This window comes from Nesoenas mayeri (genome assembly GCF_963082525.1).
Source record: "Nesoenas mayeri genome assembly, chromosome: Z".
Taxonomy (NCBI): Eukaryota; Metazoa; Chordata; class Aves; order Columbiformes; family Columbidae; genus Nesoenas; species Nesoenas mayeri.
Genome location: NC_137542.1, coordinates 22,576,700 through 22,598,962, shown reverse-complemented (window position 1 = coordinate 22,598,962; position 22,263 = coordinate 22,576,700). Strand labels below are relative to the sequence as shown.

The window sequence follows — 22,263 nt, the reverse complement described above, 5'->3', positions numbered from 1 at the left end:
GGCCCCAAGTGCCCTCCGCGGCCGGCGGGCGGGTGGACACCGCCGACGTACCTGTGCGAGAAAGCCCAGCGTGGCGCTGGGCCGCAGCGGGCATGGTGAGAGGAAAGGGGCGAGCGGTTGGTGGTGTCTTTGTCGTGAAGTCCCCACCCGCAACTGTCCGCGGGGCGCGCTCGCCCTCGGCAGGTGGCCCGTTCCGCAGGACCCGCCTGGCTGTTCGTCCCGAGTCGCTGCTACCACGGGGAGGGCCCCCAGTTCTCTCCCCAAAAGTTGTTCTCAGGACTTTTTCGTTGGCTTCCCCCCGTACCTCGGCCGGCGTGTTGTCTTGGGGGAGGCCTCCCTCGGGGGCTACTAATGAGGCGGGAAGGGTTGCGCTCCCCGGCACCCCCATCCCGTGCCCGCAGCTCTCTTCCGCGGCTCCTGAGCCAGTGCCCCCTGCACAGCTTTATCTTGGAGGGCCGTCAGACCTCCTCTTTCCTACCCCAGGGCTTGCAGCCCCACCCGATGAGGGTCCACAGGATATCACAGAGCATCCCTCCGGACGGGACACTCTCAGGCATGGAGAGCTGCCGAGGCGCTTGTCCTGAGGGTGCCGCTGGGGCTGGAGAAGGGCTGCGTGCTGTCGCTGGCACGCCAGACACCTCAGTGAGTGCGCGAGGCGTGGGAACGCATTGTTTCTGCGTGTCCGTGGACCAGACTCCACCTGTCCCTTCCCTGGGCCAGGCGAGCACCGTGACGGGAACAACCCCCGACAGCCCCGGGCCGCCGCGGGGCTTGCGCACCTCCTCTGCCCGCATCTTCCCACTCTCCCCTTTATCGTGCAGTTCTTCAGCCCCGTTACTTGCCTCACCCCACGGCGTGATAGAGGCAAAAATTAGTCTTTCACGGGGTATAGGGACGGAGGAGAAGGGTTTACAAGGAGTGACACACGCTCGGGGTTGACAGCGACATAGCGTGCAGGTTTCTGGGGTATCCGGTTTATTTAAATGAATGGGATTGCACACGGTGGAAACAACTTTTAGCTAGGATTTCCTTCTGCGGGATATCACCTCCTGTAGCTGCGTGCGTTAACAGCGCTAACAAATCATGCATGTGATTTTCTTTAATGGAATTGTAACTTCGACATTGTGCAGAGAAATGAAAAACCCTTTTTCCCCCCTGTATTCTTAGGAGATAGGGTGTTCAACGTTGGGTCATCTGGCAAGAACTTGCTAAACAGTATTTGCCTTTTATAAGGAAGAGGAAGGGGAGAGGAAACTCCCAATTCTGTTGCCCCTATTGCAGCTTCGCTGCTGTTTGTTTTTCAGTGGCTCGGGGGCTATCTTCGAAACAGGCCCGTCAGTGCCCTCCTGGGCAGGAGCCCCGTCTTCCCTTTTCCAGGCAGTTTGTCCACCCGAGGCACAGCCTCCCGCGCTTCTCCTCCCCCGCCTCGGGCGGACCGTGGTGCCGCGGAGTGCAAGAGCCCCCCTTTGCAAGCTCGAAGTGAAATGCTGTCCCTCTCCTCTCACCCTTTCCTTCCAAGGAAAAAAAAAAAAAGGTCCTGGGCAGGGAGAGGTACGCGGGTCTCTCAGCACACCTGGTGGCATCGCTTGCGGGGTGTGCCCCTGTTGCGCAGCTGCCTCTGCTGTCCCTTGAGCTGTGCTGTCAGATAGTGTCTGTGGAGAGGTGCTGCTCTGCCCTGAGAATGCAAGTTTCACTTGCCCAATAGGTAATTCACAGGTGGGGGAAAGGGGAGCTGGGATGCAGGGATGAGGAAAACAACAAATGGACAACTTTCGTTCTGGCGCAAAACTCATACACAAGAGGTTACAAAACTGATGCTTTATATCAGGTGTACATTGAGACAAGAGCAGCGCTTGACACTCCCTCGAATGCTAATAGAGTATCTGTCCATTACGTTTGTGGCTTTCCTAATAAAGGAATTATGTGTACATCACAATTAACAGATTGTGAGCTTCCATGAATTAATAATTTTAGACAGCTGCAAGCATTCTTGTGAAGGCATAGCTATTTTCCACTATGTTACATTTGCTTTTGGGTTTCAAGGAAGAAGCTCTCTCTCATACATGTGAGCTCTTCCCCCAAACTTTCCCAGCTGAGCTGTGATCCTTCCAAGCTGCAGTTGGTGCACACAGTCCAACATGCCTGGGATGTGCAGGGGTTGCTGTGCTTGCTTACCTGCTCCACATGGGAGATGAAGGCCAAAGAGCTTCTCAAAATATCTGGCCTGTGTTACTGCGTGTTGCCTCCCGAAGCACTGGGCTGTAGGTCTTCCCATCCCACCCCACGGCAGCACAGCTAGCTTTGGGGCACACCTCAACTGTCGTGTTGCTACGGTATGGTCGTTGGTCATGTCCCATCCAAAATAATAGTTACTTCTACTTAAAATCTTAGCTTAAATATGCTTGAGAGTAAATAGCCACGCTGACTTACAGCGGCACAATATTGTGGTACAGGGGGCTGAGCACTTGTGCTTTTGGTACTCTCATTCTCATGGTAGGTCCAGGTGTTTCCATCTGAACTGGGGATGGCAGTTCTGGAAGTTTGTGACTTTTAGACCTCTATTTTATAGAGGCAAACACGGGTAAAAAAAATGACATTTACAATGAGCATGCACCACAGTCTGCCTTTCATTCCTGCCAACAACCTGTAAGGGAATTAAGAATGTAGATGATGTACATAAGTATATATATGTATATATATCTTTTTTTAGAAAAAGAAAACTGAAAATGCACTTAGAACTATTGTGCTGCTTAACTGAAAAGAAAGCAAAACAATTTTTAATATTATAATTTAATTTTTGTTAAACTGACTTGTAAAGTTTAAAGCTGTTACAATTTATCAAGTTTTGTATATAATGCAGCTGACATGACATGCACATATTTAAAAAATTAGCAAATGGCAAAAAAGAAAATGTCAAATCACCTAATTTTACTCTGAGCACATGCTGCCTGTACACACAAACACTGAGTTTGTGATGACAGTTATTTGAGTTGTGAAAGTGACGTTAAAGCAACCATACAGAGTACCCCTTTTATTGAAAAAGTAATATTTAAGCTTTCAGTTGGGAATGTTGCTATAAAGTGATATCTTCTATGTTTTAAAGAAAAGGAACTCTGAAAAACCCTAAAGCAATTTTTCTGTGTATTTTACTCTTTTTGGTGTCAGGACTGAGCAATGATACATGTTACATAATGTTAGATAGTTATTCTGTTTTCATAGCATCACTGAAATATTTGTAAGCATTTAGGAAAGTGTGAATCAAACAAATCCTATCTGCAATATTGCTGAGGGAGCTTATTAAGTAACATAAAGTAGTCTGGATAACTGAGAAAGTTCTCCTTGATTTAATACATGAGTGTAAGGCATCTTTAAATGCTCATTAAAGCAAATGAAACTTATTTCACAAGTTATTCCAGGTTAAAAAAAAAAAAAAAAAGAAAAAAAAAACCCTGAATTTGGGATATGTAATATTAATATCCTAAAAAATGTCAATGACCATAATGACTTTTTAAAACAAAGGCAGTAAGAGAGGAGTAATACTGATTTTGATAGACTTAAGACCCTACCCCATCACTGCAAAACCTACTTGTCATCCCATCATGGTGCATCCAGGTACTGCTTTCCAGAATAATGCTACCTGACTTCACTGAGATTCTTTGCTGTGTGATGAGACACAAGTTCCTGGTGTTAGGCCATGGCAGGTTGAATTTTAACAAATGTCAGTAAACGCTTAGAAGATCATGAGTCAGTAATAAACTATTACTGTGATGCTTAATAAAAAATACAAATGTGTAGAGTGACATGTCTCTAGAATAACCAAAATTAAACCTGAAGTGTGAGAGTCTGTTAGTACCTCTGCAATACTTTTACTTTGAGTTGCACCCTGTTTTTGCATTTATCTTTCATTGCTGAATTATGCCATGATGTTGGGAGCGGGAGTGATACATAATGAAATATCATCAATAGAAAACTACATGTTTTAATGTCAGAATTTCTACCATAGAAAAGATATTTACATTTTTTTAAATGAGAAAGTTGTCTTTAATGGTAGAAGTGTGGCAACCTGTAATATGACAGTTAATTTTAAAGCTGTGAAAATATCATGTACTGGAAACAATTTATCCTTTGTGGTACGGCAAATGTCTGACATCCCTGATCGGCCTTTTACAAATACAACGGCAAGCAATAACTTGGTATGATTTACCCATTTGACAATACAGTCATGACTGGAAGGAGAGATCACTTAATTTGTGTTTTGTGATTAAAAGCTATGTCAAGGTTTTAGGGGAAAACATACCAGGAGAAAAAATATCTGAGTAAACTAGAAGTCAGAATTCCTGTTTAAAATGTACTTGCGCTAACTAGTGGAAAGTCTTTAGGGTGCTACCATGGGTACTGCTATACATGATATTGACGTGTGTATTAAGAAATGTATGGATGAAATATACCTTCAACTGTACTGTGTATTATTGAGCAGTTCCAGGAATGAGGATCTGCCATGTTATGAGCACTGGTTACCCAATACAGGAAAACAAAATCAAAGGAGTGAAAGATTCCCAGGCTATCCAAGAAATAATTTTCCTTCCTCTCAAGCAAAGCAGTGAATTCACAGAAATCAGGTCTGTGCTATGAATATGAAGCCTGCATGCTTTGTAGGAAGACAAAAGATGTGTATAGGAGTAAATATTGATTGAACTAATCATCAGCTGAATAGAAATGAACTTTACCAGTGCACCAGTATAATAGGTTATGTTAACTAGCCCTTTCGTAGTCCATATGCTGCCCTTTCAACCCACAACCCTATCTGTTGAGCTCTTAATGAGGGAAACCACAGGTGTTATAACGACATTTATGGTAAATCGGGCTAAATATAATAGTTGTACAAATAAGCGGTTGTGGTTACATAGGAAAAAAATGGAAATTATTAAAAAGAGGGGGAAAAGAAAAGGAGACTCGGGACATTGCTACACTATCATGAGATAATGGGAGTGTGTTAGTGGTTATATATTGTTTTACACTTTTAAGACGCCATCCTAGATCACTTGCTGTTGAGCTTAGTAATAAACCTGTTAAATCAATTTCAACCAAAGCATAAATTTTAAGAAACCTGATACATTTGAATTTAAAATCAATATCTTCAAAGAGCAATTTTAACAGCTTTGAGCATTTAGCACAGTTTGGGCTTTCCATAATGACTTTCACAAACAAATTATAGATGTCAAAATGTTGTTCTTTGTGCTTCATGTTTATAAAGTTCAATGTTGTTGTTCCTTCCGATTCTGTATTCAGTCTGGGCAAAGTCTGCAGCTTTGAGAATAAGACATCACACAGTGTCACTGGGGGTGGCAGACAGAAGGTGCCATTTGGATTGTGCTGTTTTCATGTTTGTTTTTAATATTGCTTTTGTGAGCATATTAAAAACTCTGATTTATGCACAGGATTGAGACTAGAATACAGTTGTGATGGCCTGGTCCTTGTTTGAACAACGCTTACTCACTTGAGTGGTCCTATTGATGAGACATTTGGCCCTGTGTATTTTTGCTGTCTTGGAACTATTTTTTATAAAGCAGAAATGCTTGTGCTTAACTTTGCCAGACACATTCTGCTCGAAATTTATGCAAACAGAAAGGCAGCTGTTTCTGCCTCTACTACAAGTATATAGGCTAATTTAGTTTGACATAAATGTTGTTATTATGCTGTTAATGATGAATTATTTTGATGAATCGTCAATTACAATGCAACTACATAATTTTTAAGGAAGATCAACACTCTTATTGCTGTATAAAAATGTCATCAATTTTAAAAATCATACGTTTATCTGGATCATGGACATTTAAAACCACACACTCATTAATGAGTAAACATCAAGTAATTATACTTGCTTGACAGACAAACTCATTTTGAAAGAGTTTTGGCCTTATTTATACAAGTAGTTCAGTTAGATTTGATTGGACTGCTCACATAAATCAGGCAAACTGAATTTGGCAATGTTTGTTCAGTATCCCACTGAAGCCCAGTGTCTTGGGATTGTAAGAAATGTGAATGATTATAAAGGCTTATAGGGAATCAACATCGTAAGAAGCATGCCATGTTTAAAAAAAAAAAACACCTTGCCTTGAGATTTCAGTAAAATCACCTTCTACTTGTAACTGCCTATACACTGCGTAACACTTTTCAAACCAAAATTATTCTTTTTATTAATCTTATTTCTGCTTTGTTAATACACGATAGCCATAAGTGACTTTATCCTCATGGTAACCTTGCCAAACAGGACCTGCACTCTCTTTGCATTTATTTTTTTCCCACTCTCTGAAACAATCCTTTAGACTAAAAATGTCTTTACTCTTACAAGCAACATGTATTATGAGGGGGTTTTTTTGAGTGAAGTTGTTCATGGAGGGGAAAAAAAAAGCTAGATCAAAAGAAGATAAAGAAGAAGAAATTGTTAAATTGCAGTTCAGTCTACTGTCAAAATAATGAGCTGTCAAGAGGGTAGCATATTATGTTTTGGAGCAGGTTGTTCTTGGTCTCAGATGAAATTATGGTTCTCCTAAAATAAACTTCAAGTGTAAAAAGTGAAGACAAGGCTGTTTATAAATAAACAACTCTAAAATTACCATTACCACCACAACAGGAGGTAGAGTTTGATAGGCTTTATGCAATTTGATAATTTGGGGAGGTTAGATTACTTAGTGTGCATTACAAATTGAATGCTTACACTTGTTTGAAAGATATTTGGAAACTATAGACCCAGTGCCAGAGTTGATGGCATGTTTCCGTTTGTTAGCTAGCAGAGTAAAAACTGTTGACTAAACCATTTTCCAAAATATTTGCTGGAAATTAGAATCTCTTTTGGAGGAGGACAGCTTAGTGAATTTACTCTATGTGAACTGCATAAAACCAAGTTTAACAAAATTAAGGACAATATCTTCATTAAAAATATTGTTTAGAGACATTCACACGTGTTGTCTTCTTTCCTTCTTGAAAAATATGCCTGGTTTTACAAGGTGATGATAAGTTACTGACAGTTAACTTTTTGATTTAAGAACCTGGCAGCAGCTTGCACTACACTTCTAGTACATTTTTCCATGGTCACTTTAACACTTCAACAGTGCAGCACCAATTTTTTCTTCTCGAAAGAAGATGGAAAAATGAAAGTAAATGTTATAATTCAGGTCCTGACTAAGTAGTGAAACAGGTGCTCTATTGTTTCTTTTCATATTTGTCTGTCTAGAAGAAGAATAAAGTGGCAAACTGGCTATGAAAAGCATTGCTTACTTCAATGCGTGTTGTTTGGGGGATTTTGTACAATATTTGTACAATGAACTGTATTTAGTAGTTAATTGGAATGCACTGAAAGAAAGTGGAGACCATGCAGAGGAACTGAGGCCAGATATTCAAATGCAGCGGGAGCACAAATATGAACAAATGCAGCACAGTCTAGTGGCACAGAGGAGTAATGGCACTAGAGAAGAAATGTATTAATAAGGCACAGTGCCATTCAGTGATTTCATCTTTGTGAAGAGAAGAAACTCCTCTTTTGGAGAAAGTTCTGCTGTGACAAAACAAGGATTATTTTAGTTTGTTTAGGAATTTATGTTAAAACTGTCATTGTTTCCTTTTAGTGCATTTGTGAAAATTGTACAGGTATTGATTATTACTAATATATGTCAGCAAGCCAGATTCTTTTAATGACTAAAGCCATTCTATCTATACCAGTACATATGGAAATGTGATAAAGGAAATATGAGCTTAACTGATACTTTTTTTTAAAAAAAATGTATGGAAACCTACAATATATATCATACTATAGAGAGTAAGCAAGCAGTACTCTTTATTAGCTGTGCCAGCTAGAATAGTGGGAAATTTGCATCTAAAATTAATGTTGCTTTATATTGGAAGAAGTAAAAAATAGCAACACTTTCACTAAGTTTTCTCATTTAAAAAAACCAAAACAACTATATATTCTAAATAATATAAATTTATACCTAAAATCACAAGTGTTAAATAGTATGAACTGCAGCCACACATAGATAAGCCAGTTTGCAGTTATTTGAATGTGATGCACTTTACTGAGGAATCACAATGTTTAATATATGCTCGTTTCCTCTTAGCAATAGCCAATTTTGGAAAATTCAGATTATATTGACTTTTCAAATAATAAAGTATGAATAAGGAGAGAGATTAAAATAACACTGTCAATAGAGGCAAAGTATGAATGGTTAACACCCTTTGAGAATAACTCAAACTACAAATCGTTCCATAGCTTGAAGAATGTCAACATCATGTTCCACTACAATTTGTAAAGCACTTCTGTGTTCTTATGAAAGTAAATTCCTTATTCTGAACTGGTTGAGAACAAAGGCTTTATCATTGTTGTGGCAGCTGTTGCAATATTAAAGATAGAACTTCAAAAATATGTAGTAACTACCATAATTTAGCCATAATTTAATTCACAATTAATGTAGTATTAAAAAAATGCGGAAAACTTTGCATGCGATATCTACTCTGACATTTTGAGGAGCAACAATTTTAACACAAGGCTTTCTGGAGAAACTGTTCATGTGTGTCAGTATTTCAAACAAATGTATGTTACAGTATATTATGTCAACTGGACAAAGTCTGTCTACAGTGCTGTGGTTGATCCAAGTTTTATCTTTAATTTTGAAACAGAGTTCCCTATAGACTTGTCTGGAATGTTTTACTGTAAAACTAATGGTACAATACAGCTTATTGGTTGTTTACAGTCTACTGATTTTTCAGAAGACAGGAGAGCTAAATAATGCTATCACTTAGAGTTCAGCAGATAAGAGGGGGATGGAACTTGTGCTGTCTCAATCCAGGTGCCTATGTAGAAGTTACTTTCTTCGTTTATCATTGATATGAGTTTGCCAAAATTCCAATATTTATTTTTGTAAAATACCATTTACCAATATGTGTTCTAAACCAGTAATTGCTAAAAACTCACGTGGAAGTGCCTTGAAGAACAGGACAATAAATAAGACCTATTGCAGTGAGCCTTTTTTAGGCTTCAACAGAATTTAGGAGAAAAAGATTGTGCCAGCTGCATCATAAAACCAAAAGAGAGAAAGATATACTTTCAACAGGGAAATTAAACAGGTGCAAGAGAAAACAGGGAGGAAAAAAAATGGTGGTGAATTTGGACAAACAACAAACCAAATAGAAAATGTGTTGTTTTGGGAAAGAGAGAGAGAAAGATGTAGAAGAAGTGGAAATGCAAAGGAATATAAAAAGGAAGAGTGAAGAGATGGAAGGCTTTTTTGAAGTGAACAGTCCTACACTACAAAGTGCTGGACTTTTCAATTTCCACTCATTGCAGGCAGAGTTAACTACAGTTGGCAGGCTGTTGTTTTTTGTTTTTGTTTTTTTTAATAGAGAACTGGAAGTAATAGAAAAAAAGGGTGAAATAAGGAAAAGAATGAATGCACAACATGAATGTATTCATTGTGCTACTTTCTATTACTTGGTGTTGCATGTAGATTTTTTTGTAATGGGATTTCAAACTATTTGGTATTCAGCTAAATGCTAACATGAGACATCCGCTCCCATTCATTTCACTATGTATATCCAGAGCTCTGCTACTCAGGAGTGCTGCAAGTTGGAACATCACATATACAGTTATGTAAGCTGTCTGTACAAGCTTGGCATTCACTGCACTTCAGGCAAGTTAGTCATTTGCAAAATTAAAATGCCATTTGCAAAATACATCCAAATGTGATTTTTTTTTTTAAACTCCGAATCAAATTCTGTGGGTTTGGTTTTGTTTTTTCTTCCTGTTATTTTTCTGTCTCTTCTTTTTTTTTTTTAACCAGTGACTTTTGTTGAAAAGCAGTGCAGTCAGAGAAGTCCTTGACACTAAACTTCATTCACTTGTTAGAAAATGTGTAATCGATTAATTGGACCATACATCATATGTGCCTGTGTATTATTGAAAGATGTTTCATTCTTTTCACCCTTTCGTTCCTTTTGGTTTATCTGTGTTCGGGATATGCTGTAGGGAAGAAATAAACAGTTCGTTAAATCTTGGCCTGGCTACATCTCCATCATGTACCTCTATTACATTTGTATGCCTGTAGCCTGGGAGATAGAAGAGGTGCTTGAGAGATGAATTTCTGCTTCCCTAGTACTGCTTGGTTGCCAGAACCTGTTCTTTCTCTTGCCTAGTAAAAGAATTTCCCTACATATTTGGATTTTTTTTTTTTAACAATTTATTGTTTAGAGTTCACCTAAGTCATACTGTAGACTTTTGGAGACAGTGCAAATGTATAACAGTAAAGAGATAATGTCCTATCTGATTGCAGCAAAAGTTGTGTGTTTTGTTTCTTTTCTATCTTAAAAAAAACCAAACAACAACAAAACAAAAAACCAAAAACAAACAAAAAACCACCACAAAACAAAACAACAACAAAAAACCAAAAAACCCAAACAAACAAAACCCAAAACACTCTCAGATCTTTTCTCCATGCTCAGAAGATGAAGAGTAACAAAGCATGTTCTTACGATGCTCCCCATTTCTCCAAGACCAGAGTGATTTTAAAGTATATACCCTTGACAAACTTCTCCCTCTGTAGAAGCCCTACAGAGTTTATTACTTTAACCAAACACTTGCAGAAGTCTCCATAGCCAAAAAGAAAAAGGAAATCTGAATTTTCAGAAAGCTACTCTGGTAGTGTAGGAGGTTCATTTACATGAATTCTCTGCTTTCCCACTTCCCCCCTGTAGTTTTCTGTAAGTCCTAAGGATAAAACAGGCAGAGAGCCAAGCTGTCATCCGTTAACATCTATTTCATCCTTTCTCAGCATCAGTTGAGATAGAGGAGGATATATGTCTCAGAGGAAAGTCTTTATGCTATTACTGAAATGTTTAGGAATGCATCAGATTTTGACCCAGTGTTAACCTACATTATCTTTTGGGCAGAAATGAGCAGCAGGATAAAATCATTTCAGGAAGACAAATGCTACTAAATGCATATTGTGATTTTTCATAATCTCCAAAATAGCATATTTGGTATATGCTTCACTGTGGAACAAGTCAAAGGATGAACCTTAGTTTACTGTCAAGAATAATATAAATCGTTTAGGAATTATTTTTCATTTAAGGAATAAGAGTATTTCTGTTAAACTACTGGTCACTCTCTAGAGGCTATTACGGTGTTTGAAGCACTACTAAGCCATTAATATTTTACTTAGTGCTCAGAAAGGTAATCGGAAAGGTTTCATATTTTAGATGTATGTATAAATATATTTCATATTTCATGAGGGAATAGGTGATATTTTGATACATTTATGCATATAATGATTGAGCAATTCTTTAAATAAATCTTATTTCCACGCAATGAGAGTTTAAAAAAACACCCATTTCCAACAGGAGATGTAGTGACATCCAAGCATGAAAACTTATCTTACATATATATGTGCTTTTATAGTTAATAATGAAGAGGGAAAAGAGAAAATATGCCATTTTCCAATCCTGTTTGGTTATCAGATTTTGCTCTTGGAGCTAAGCAGTCATTCTGGTGTATGTTTATTGGTTTTGGTTTTTATTACAGTTGCATATTACCTTTTCGATATTTTTGTCTTATATTAGTTTAAATCTCCACCTCCACTCTTTGTCAGTTACTTGTTGCTTCTTGGTATGTTTAATATTCTTGTAGCCTTTGTTTTTCTTCATTTTGTATGCTGCTTCTTTCACAAGTATACTTCTACTTTCAGACCCAATAGAAGAACATTGAATAGGTGTTAAGGATGAACCTGGAATGCTGTTCATTAGGCTCCTTAGAAAGGGAGGTTGAAGAAGAGTTTGTAATTGTCCATACCAGACTGATAAATAGTTATGCACATTGATGAATGCTTTCTGTAGGGACATTTAATTAACTCATTTACGAGAGAGCAAAAAAAGTGAGTTTGTCTGTTATTTACTTTATTCCCCTGCATGACTGTTTCTACCCATGTGAGGGAAAGTAGTTCCCCTTCTATTGCAGATACAGCAAGCGTCTTTATACAGTATGGAAAAGAAGCAGAAAAATTTTGTGCAATGGAATTTTATCAAACCAGTAAAATTGGAACTTTCCTAGGGGTTTTGCTATCTAGTGCCTTCACATGTGATATATTCTTCACTTGAAGAAAGCGCCAGATTGAATGGCTCTTCTGTACCCTGCAGAGATTTAGGATGTGTTCCCGAACGGGGTTTTGGCATGTGAACAGTTGCATGGATGAGCTGACTGATGTGCAGAAGTCCTTGTCAGGCTGATCTAGTTAGGTGCAGACCTCACAGAGGTCCTGAGAGCTGAACTGCCTGTGGCACTGGGGCTATCTCTCTCCCATGCCATTCCCCTATTGTGCCTCAACATTGACCTTGAAAGACCCTTTTCCCATGGCCGTTATAACCTTGGCCTTGCTGCTGACAGTGCCAACAGGGGTGCCAATTAGTGCTATGCGGTTGGTTTTGTTTTTCCTTTTTTATGAACAAAGTCCATTGAGGACTGGATTGAGACCACCAGCTTACTTCACAGAGGTCACCAAGCACCATGGCATTTTTATTTTGCTTAGTCATTACCGACCTGGTGTTAAACCTTTATCTTTAATCTGTGTACAGTCTCTGTGTCTGTTGTCAATTTGAAAACGTTTCACTTGGTAGGAGAAGTTTGCTTCTGAAGTAAAATATGTTAATAAACCGTAGTATTATGCAACAAATATGTAAAATACCTCAAATTGCTTCTTGTGGGTAGATGCTGAATTTGAGCCTGCCTTTTACAAAGTTCACAAACTTTATCAGAAGTCTGAAGAATTGACCAGGCATACAAAAAGGGCACAATAACAGGAGCATTAGAATTTTATATAAAATAAAGAGAATCTTGTGTTTTACAATAAGCTTTGCCATCTAATACACAAACTTGAGAGTCTTTATTCTGTTATGTGCTTCTCGTAAGTGATCGTAGGACATTTCTAGTTACTGAGGCCTTTCTGTCAAAAATATTTAAGTATATTCAGACATATTCCAGACTTCTAAGGTTTCAGAGACAGAAAATTGAGCTGAAAAATAGAGTTGTTCTTAAGCATTGCAGGGAGCCTGGGATTAAATCAGTTGTTCTACAACATTATTCTGTATTTTTCTGTCTGTCAGCAGAAAAGTTATTTTATAGGAGTCTTGATTTTGTTTTTTAGATAGATGTGAACAAGGTTTTCCCAGTGTCCAATGGAAATGGTAATCACTCCTCTGCATTTACACCTATAAAGCCGAATTTCAAGTAACATACATGAATATGTGGGTGTATACTAGACTTGTCAGCTCAATACAACATTGTAGATTCTTTGTTTTTGCACTATTTCTAATATGTTAAACTTTTAAAATATTTCATTTGTTTTCATAACTGAGCAGGAAGTGTACTATACGGTTTAGGTTTGGGTTGGGTTGTTTTAGTGGTTTTTTGCGGTGGTGGTGTTGATTGGTTGGGTTTGGCTTGGTTTGGGTTTTTTTTCCCCACCAGTGAAAACTGTGATCCATCATAGTGGGGCATGTTGTAAGTGTGTCTGCAACTTTAAATCCTGTGGTTATGAAGTTAAAGTTGAGAAGATATTAGGATTTTGTTATTAGCAACAGTAGATGGGCAAGCAGAGGGAAAGCAGAACTGGCTTGTTAGTAAGTCATAATAGGGCTGCAGATTGGACTGTGTGTATATCCTCGCTGTCCTGATGCTGAAAAGAGTGTTATTTATTTTGAATGTAGATAACCGTGCAGAGACTGAAGGAGGAATCATGTAAATGTTGGAAGAGGGTAGCAAGTTATGCCAAAAAAGATTTTTATTCCCGTTCAGTAAATTCAGCTGGCTATATTTCTGAGGAAGAGAAAAGGCTATAAGGAGGAGGGGTGAGTATATGAGCAAGTGTCAGTGATTTTGTGAAGTGAGGTAAAGAAATCTGTGTTAAAGATGAGAGAATTGAGGAAGGGGGACACTTTAGCCTCTCCTTTAAGTACATCTCCCTTCTGAGTACATTTACTTCCATCACAATGAGCTAGAAGAGATCTTTGTTTAGTCGTGCAGTACCCCTGAGATCTAATTTAGCTTTTCTAGCAAATTCAAAAAGAGGCAGAGTGAGCAAGAGCAACCAGAACAAAGCTATGAGTTTGTACCGTGAATATTGATACTTGTGGGTTGCTTCTGTAAATCTTTTAAAAGAAATTCCCCTAGAAATGCTGACTTAGACTTTCTGCTAAAGGAAGACTGAATTTTAGAGATGCATATTGTTTCATTATTCAGCTGTGATAATGAAGAGGTAGTATAAATGTATGTTGTAGGGCAGCAGTGGCTTTGTTACTTCTAAAAAACAAGTAGAAAGCCATTAAAGTCAAGCAGAAATGCATCAAAAATCATTTTGCTTCTAAAATGCATTTTTTTAATTAAGTCGTACTGTTAGAAGTGTACATCTGATCTATTCATAGTTCTTTGAACGTTACGAAAACATTCTCAGGAGTCTCAAAACTTAATGTATGACATTTCTTATTCTTTTTGTTACAGAAGTTTCTTTTCCCTAGGTTTCCCATAGCAGAGACTTGGGCATGGATTCCAGAAATTCTTCTAAAATAAATAATTTATTGGCAAGTTACAGGGTAGAGCAGCTCAAGCTGGGTGCTTCCTGGAAAAGGACCCTCACGAAAAAAATATTTGGACAATTACAACCCCACAGGCAAATCCCTCACCCGCCTGCATGTTGCTCTGGGCCAACTGCAAAATAAGAGTCTGGAGTCTCACTGTTCTTCATTGGATCTCTTAATTTTTTTCAGGTGGGCTGTCAATCACAGTCCTAACCTTCAGTTGCTATTTTGCATCTGCAGCTGAAGAAAAATAAGTTCCTGGCAATAGCCGAAACATTATTTCTTGCTTTCTGTTAGGTGCAGTTCTGTTCCTTTACTTATCTAAAGGGATACAGCTCCCTTTCTGTAGCTTGAAGATTTTGAGGCCTTTTTTGCTTAATGAAGTAGAAAGTTCAAAGGTTCAAAGCTTGCAGGAGTTATGCTAAGCAAACTTACTTCTTCTAAGCAAATTCTATATTAGCAGTTTTTAAACAACTTCTATAAGAAGCAGTATACCAAATAACTCCATAACCTAAGGTCTTAACATTTTGTTCAAGTGACTCTTTGAGAATACAGAATGGTTTTGCTTCTACCACATAATTTTGCAAAGGTCATCTTTGGCCCCTGGATTTAGGGCCACCACGATGTTTTTGGGTAGCTTTTTCCTGTATTTTGCAGGTCTATATTTTCATGATAAATGGGTTTGCATTGTGTGTTCATGTAACCACGAATCTTACTCAGTAGGACCCAGCTCCACTGAGTCTTGACGTCAGAGCTCCACTTTGCCACATTACAGATGTGCCTTGTGAGTATCACTGTTTTAAAAGTAAAACATGAAACACATTCAGATGTGGGATAAATTTGCTATGGAGTAATGTACTATTTTGTTATCAATGCACAAATGTTTCTTTGACGTCTAGTGTAATGGGCGGCTGCGGAAATATATTTCTGGTTAAGATCTGACAAGATTAAATGAATCACCCATTAGCTGATTTAACTTGAGGTTTTATTGGTACTTTCATGGCTGATCCAGTTGTCCTGCAGGTTCATATTACTTCAACATTTCCTTCAAAGAGTACTTGATAAATGAAACACAGGCTTGTCAACAACATATGGAAAGCTGATTTGAGTTGACTCAGAAGTATGCATTTAAAAGTACATACTCTTAAGGAAGTCATATTTATTTATCCTCTAATTTTGTCTGGCTTCCTGTTCCTTTTCTGAAGAGCACTCGCTAGTAAATATCCTACTTCCACAAACTGGTGCCCGCAGAGGCAGTGTCTAGTTTGTCACATCACTTGCTGCTGTTGCTAGGCAGCCCAATTGGCACCAGCCAATAGCAGGGTATAATTCCCCTCAACAGCAGATTTCAATTAAAGGTCTGGACATAAAGATGGTTTCTTCAGCTGGTCAGCCCCAGTAGTGAAAGGAAAGGCTTCAAGAGCTGTGTTGCACAGCAGCTTGATTCTCTAAGGTTTTCTGTAATAAATTCAGGCTGGATATCTTGGAAAAATATTTAAACAAATAATTGACCGGTTTCTGTTTTCTCTTGTATAAATCAATTTGGACAGGAAGCCAGTGTTTGCAGTGATGTTTGTTCCCTTCATTTTCCAAATAGATTTTATCCACTCTGCGGTGTGTCGGAGGGAAAAGCAACTGAACATGAACCAACAGAAAATCATCTTTTAATCTATGGTGTGATTAGGAATCCCTCAAAAAGATCCTGTGCTAATGTTCTCTTCTGCCAGAAAAAGATGCATGCGAGAAATTTCCAGATACATTTTGGAATTTGCATGGAGATATTACATCTTAAGCAAAAGTATCTGAGATTAAGCAAGGAGATTTGGGATCAACACATTACCTTGCCATTTTTAAAAAGGCTATTTTAGTATGTTGAGGAGTTAGCTGAAAAGACAAGAAATCTAGGAGAAAGAAATGTTTGGAGGACTATGTCTTGATGTGGTGAGTCATGACTTGAAAAATGTAACTGGCAAAAGTAGATTTTGGGGATGGTATAATTTGTTAAAATTTAAGTCAATTCACCTAACTTGGATTAAAGCAGAGATTGAAGAAGCATTGTAGACACGGGGCTATTTTGTCTCACCAAAATGTAAATACTTAATTTTTGCCCATCATGTTTGTGGGAAGGAAATATAGAATTTAACCTTATAATTAATGTTTTAAAATATTTTTCTGATATCCTTAACACTCTCCTAACATCTTTCTACCAAAGATAATGCAGAACTTGCTTCTCAAAATTACGATGACCTCAGTTTTGCTGTTGCTGCTCTAGTATTTTCATCCAAATTCTGATAATAAATAGGACTAATCTATTATTTAGGCCTTCTGTGGGGAAGCATTACTGAAGAAAGAAGTAGTAAGAGCATAGAGAGAACAATATATTTTATAAGGTTTTCCACAACAGTGCGGTGAAATTTATTACAATTTGTGTTCTGATCTCTGTTGCAAGCATGCAAATCTGTAGTTTCTCTTCATTTGCCGCAGTGTTACTGTAGAAATTTTTTACCGTAGAGATTTTTTGTGAAGTTTTTTTTGTTTGTTCTGTTTTGTTGTGGTTTTTTTTGTTGTTGTTGTTTTTTGTTTTTTTTGTTTTTTGTTTTGTTTTGTTTGGTTGGTTTGGTTTGTTTTTTGCCTTTGTTTTTTGTTGTTTTTTGTTTGTTTGTTTGTTTTTTTAAGGTATTCAGAAACTGGCTTCTTTACCAGGTTCTGTCCAAATGCAATGCTTACTTCTATGCTCTAGAAAGGAAGAGATGTCATGTTTCCGTTTTTAGGTAATCATTTGATTCTAGGGCTGTGTCCAGGTTGTTCCAGATCTCCTAAATAATTCCTGAGGTTTGTTCCAAGCTTCCAGTGTTCCCAGTTGCCAGAGATGATCTCCAGGGCACCATTATGCAAATTTGCAAGTTCTCAGAGCATCTCCAGCAAAGTCTTGGTAACTGTTCATAGCCCAAACTGGTGCTCCATACAAACCCCATCATCTACTTTCAGATTTTGTCTTCACTGTCTCATTGAATGCCATTGTCCATGCACTAGAGGGTTCCTCCATCATCTCCTTGGCCACCCCACGTAGACTTCACATCACCTGCTGGAGGTCTGTGTAATTCAGTTAGATCAGGTGCTGTGGCTACAAATCACTAATGGAATTTTTTTCTGTATCTGTTTAGCCCAGTGTTTGAATTCCTTTATGTGCTACCTCTGAGTACCTGAGAGGAACAAGGCTTTAAAATGCCATGCAAAGTTACTTCTTCCCTGTGAAATATTCTCTGTATCATCTCTATGCTTGAGCATTCGAGAACAATTTTGATGGTATCCAGCATTTTTCCATTTTACAAAAGCTAAGAGCTATGCTACAAAGTTGCAATATTCTTTGCAGGAATGATACAGTGTCTGATGGGGCATGTTTTGTAGCAGTTGCTCTGTGAAGGCGAATAGATAGTACTGGCTCGATTTTTGGCCTACAGTAATAATCTTGAAGGGAGGAAATCCTCATGTGAAGTCGCTGTTATGTTTGCCCAGATTTCATGTATCTCCTGGGTAGACTTTTCAGGCCATGGCTCAAGTCTACCTGAACGATCCTTCTTGGAAATAGTGTTTAATTTTGCAAGGAGCCAGCTATAGACAGAATCTGGGAAAGGCTTGTATGTGACAGAAACAGAGGTGTTTCTTGGGATCACTCTGTGGATGTCACTGTGGAGTGCTGTCTGTGGCAAGCAGTCTGAAGGCTGCTTCTTGGCAGGCTTGGATAGGCTGAGCAAATGATGCTTTCAGGTATGCTCCAAGGCAAAGACAGGATGGATAATAAGGAGTTTTTGCCCAAAGGAAGCTTATCGTCTGTGTTCTCACAGGACAGCGTAGATATGGTTTAGAAATATTTGTTACTTGGTGTTTTCATCACACTGCTATACAATATATTAGATTCTTTAAATTTGCAATCTGAGTGGGGCTTGACAGGATAGTCATGGGACACTGTGGAATATACTGTGGTTCACAGAAGTTTTCTGACCAACTAAAGCCAAGTAGAGAACGGTGAGAGCTCTGCATGTCAGAACCATACTATCAGGTGTAGTTACTTGTCTAGTGCTGGCCTTCATGTAGCTGCATGGTATAGGTTCTGCTCCTTTTCTTCATGTGAGCAGAAGGTCAATCAAGCATTTCTCAAGTTAAAGTAGCAAAATCAGGGTTCATACAGAAGGGAATAGGAAGAACAAACAAAGAGATAGGGAGGTAATTCTCCAAGTCTGCTGTCTGTAAGAAATATTCCCTGAATGTTTTTCTTGATTTCAAATTCAAGACAGAGTCACTCTGGTAACAATGACTACCATTACTAGGCCTATCACTTACCATCACATGATGATTTTGTGATATCCCCTCTAGCAGGAAAAGCCCAAGAGGAACAGATGTGTTAAAAGTTTCTGAAGTGCACACTTAGAAGGCATAGCCTGCAGACATGCAGGAGGTGCTTGTGCCCCGCTTGCACCCTCTTTTGTGATTCTTCTGAGGACAACACTATTTCTGCTGAAGTTAAAGAAGTCATTAGCTTGGATGTCTGAGAGCTCCTTCCCAGCCCAGCTGAAAAGGATAAATCAGAGCCAAAATATTCTCTTGCCCACCTATACCAAGGTATTCCATATTGCAGCCAGTCCCAGTATGGACCACATCATGTTGATCTGACAGCTTTGCCGCAGTTGCTTTGAAACCCATTTAGCCAACACCTTTCCAGATTTTTTCAATCTCTTATAAGAAAAAATAGATTCTGCATTGCAAAGTTCACATTTTTCCTTCTTAATATATCAATTATTTCTTTAATTACGTGTTTAGCTTTTATTTCCTTTTGGTTTTACTAATTTTTACCATAGTTAGTATTTTATATATTTTTACACTTGTTCTGCTTCTACCTGTATTTCTCTTCCACTAGTGTCTTTCTTTCATTTCCCTCTTCCACATTTTCCTCTGTTTTCAGTTATTTTTTACTCTTCATTTTCCAAATGTCAGCTTTTCTCACTGAGTATGGATTGTTCCTCATCTATAGTAGTAGCCCTTGAAAATCACAACTATTCCCTAGTCATAGCTTTTAATGGTCAAATTATGTTGTGTAGTACCCTCAATCTCCAAAGGTCATGGATGCAATTCAGGCTTTCCCATAAGATTAAGTTAGTCTCTTCTTAATGTGTTCCCTATTGAGGGTGTGCCTGCAAAATTTTTCCATACCTATCCTGGACAACTTTACATAGCGCTTTGTTAGATCTAACACAGCTCATATTGCATCCATCAAAAGTTAAACGTATTATAGAAATTACTGACTTCACTGTAATGTCTTACTGATTTTGAAGATAAGTTTGTGCTGGGGAAAGTAAAGTAGTATTTTTCTGATGGCAGAAGAACTTAGATTATTATCCACCAAATCATTATAAATGCAATTTAGCAGCTATGATTGGTGTTCAGCCACAAAACTGACTCTAAAAGCCTTTTCTTACCTGCAGAATACTTAATCTCTGTAAGCTTGTTTGCTTTTAACATTTAGGTTCTTCAGAAGTTAAAAGTTTATGTTTTCTCCTGCCTTTGTTTTCATCCACCATCTGTACTCTCTTAGAGTGCAGAGAGTGTTCCTCTGCCTGTGCTCTTTGGAGGATCAAATCCATAAATACACCAGCCAATACCCAACATAGTAGACTGTATACTGAACACAAGTGGAGTGGGAGAAGATGGGTGGTTTTTATCCATTAGGACAGAGTTAGGAGTACTTCCACAGAACCACAGAACCTTGGTAAGTGTGATCATGTTCCAGCTCAGGAGAGTACTATAATGACATTGCTATGGGCGATTTGTAGCAAAAAGGGAGTAGAGATGTTGGTTTTACATCTTGCTTGTTGCTGGTCCTCACTTGCTCTTCTCGGTGACAACCAATTATAGGACAAAGGGCAGTGCGTGCAAACTGTAACACAGGAAGTTCCACTTAAATATGAGGAGAAACTTCTTCAAAGTGAGGGTGACAGAGCACTGGAACAGGCTGCCCAGGGAGGTTGTGGAGATATATTCTCTGGAGATACTCAAAACTCACCTGGACAGATTCCTGTGTAGCCTTATCTAGGTGTTCCTGCTCTGGCATAGGGATTGGACTAGATGATCTTTTGAGGTCCCTCCCAATCCCTAACATTCTGTGATTCTGTGATTCTGTGATCATTCAATTAAAAGTGAATGATGACTCCCAATCCCTAACATTCTGTGATTCTGTGATTCTGTGATCATTCAATTAAAAGTGAATGATGACTCCTCATTCTGACAGTGATCTACTAATGCACTTCTATTTATGATCTTTAAAGACATTGATACAACTCACCCATTCATGCAAATTATCGACTGGAGGAAATTATCACAACTTCAGCATTTTCAACAGAATAGTGCTGATTCTGTGAATATAATGATGATTTTCATCTCAGAGTATCTCTTATTTCTGTCCCTTAGCTCCATCCTGTGTGCACAATAAAGATATTCCTCAGAAAATCAAGGGGTTTTGTTTTGACTTGTCCTAAGCTATTAGATAGCCAGTTGAATGATTTGTTCTTTTACACAAGACAAACTTGATCCTCCTGGCTGACAGAGTAAAATCACTCAATCTTTTTCCACTGCTTTTTGTTAAGACAAAGACAGAGGGTCTCCAAAGATACACTGATCATTTGAGCTGTGTGTAGCTGACTTTAACACAGACAACCAAAGGTGGTGTGGTGTTTTTTGTTTGTGGTTTGGTTCTATTTTCATTTTTTTAATAATAATAAAAATTCTGTTTCTTGAAGAAATAAGGCCTGGTTCCTAGCAATTAGCTGGTTTTCCATTTTATTATTTTTTTCTTTCTTTCTTTTAATACTCAGAAGAATGTCTGCATGCAAGAGAGAGATATGCAGTGTAGAATTTATGTTTGCATATTCCTTACATGTTCTCTTATTTAACTCTGAATATGTGTCCAAAGACATTTGCTTGTGTTACATTACCGTGTTTTCTCAGTGAATCTCACTGTTTCAGGTCCTTTCCTTCAGCAGTCTTTTTGTCTTTTCCACCGTTACCTGCATGTTTCCAGCTGTTTCTGATGTTTTACTTCCTTGAGGTTTGAAGTAAACTTGGACCAAAGCTTTTTTCCTCTGCCAGTGAAATCTTTCTTATTAAGCATTTACAGCAGGTGCAGCACATCATGTGTTTAGACAACACTTCTCTGCTATTACTTAGGTGCTGTTTGAGGAAGAGGCTGCTTTTCATTGCTTGTAGACTGTTGCTCAGATTATACATAGCTGTCATAACACTGAGGTAACATATGGAAACCTGGACCTGCATTATGTGTTACCCCCCCCACCTCCTTCAGGGAGGCTACCCTTTCACTACAGCATCCTTCCTCTGATGCCAACCTTTCCTGTAAATCTATTCTCTAATTTCTCTTCCTTCGACACACTTCGCTTCTCGTTTCAAACAATCAGTTTGTTCTTATACCTATACTAAGAACTTTTCTGTGTGTAACACTTTAGTGGCATGTGTCATGCTAGGCCTGTACTCTTATTTCTTATGATCTTTTCTCTAGGTTAGCAATGCATAAATCTGTTTCTTCTCTTATTCCAGAGGTACTTTTGTGATGGACCTGTTGGAAACTGTATCCTAACTGTCTCT

General features: G+C 38.4%; 1 protein-coding gene across 1 annotated transcript in view; it reads left to right on the top strand.

Moving 5' to 3' along the window:
* Nucleotides 1–501: 501 nt before the first annotated feature.
* Nucleotides 502–22,263, top strand: part of RORB (RAR related orphan receptor B) — a gene marked incomplete at both ends in the record, with an annotated part of 136,052 nt that continues 114,290 nt past the window's right edge. Inside the window, 2 exons of the mRNA XM_080362506.1 lie at nt 502–886; nt 1,282–1,479. Of these exons, the coding sequence (XP_080218632.1) occupies nt 502–886; nt 1,282–1,479 (583 nt within the window). The remainder of the gene's footprint in view (nt 887–1,281; nt 1,480–22,263) is intronic.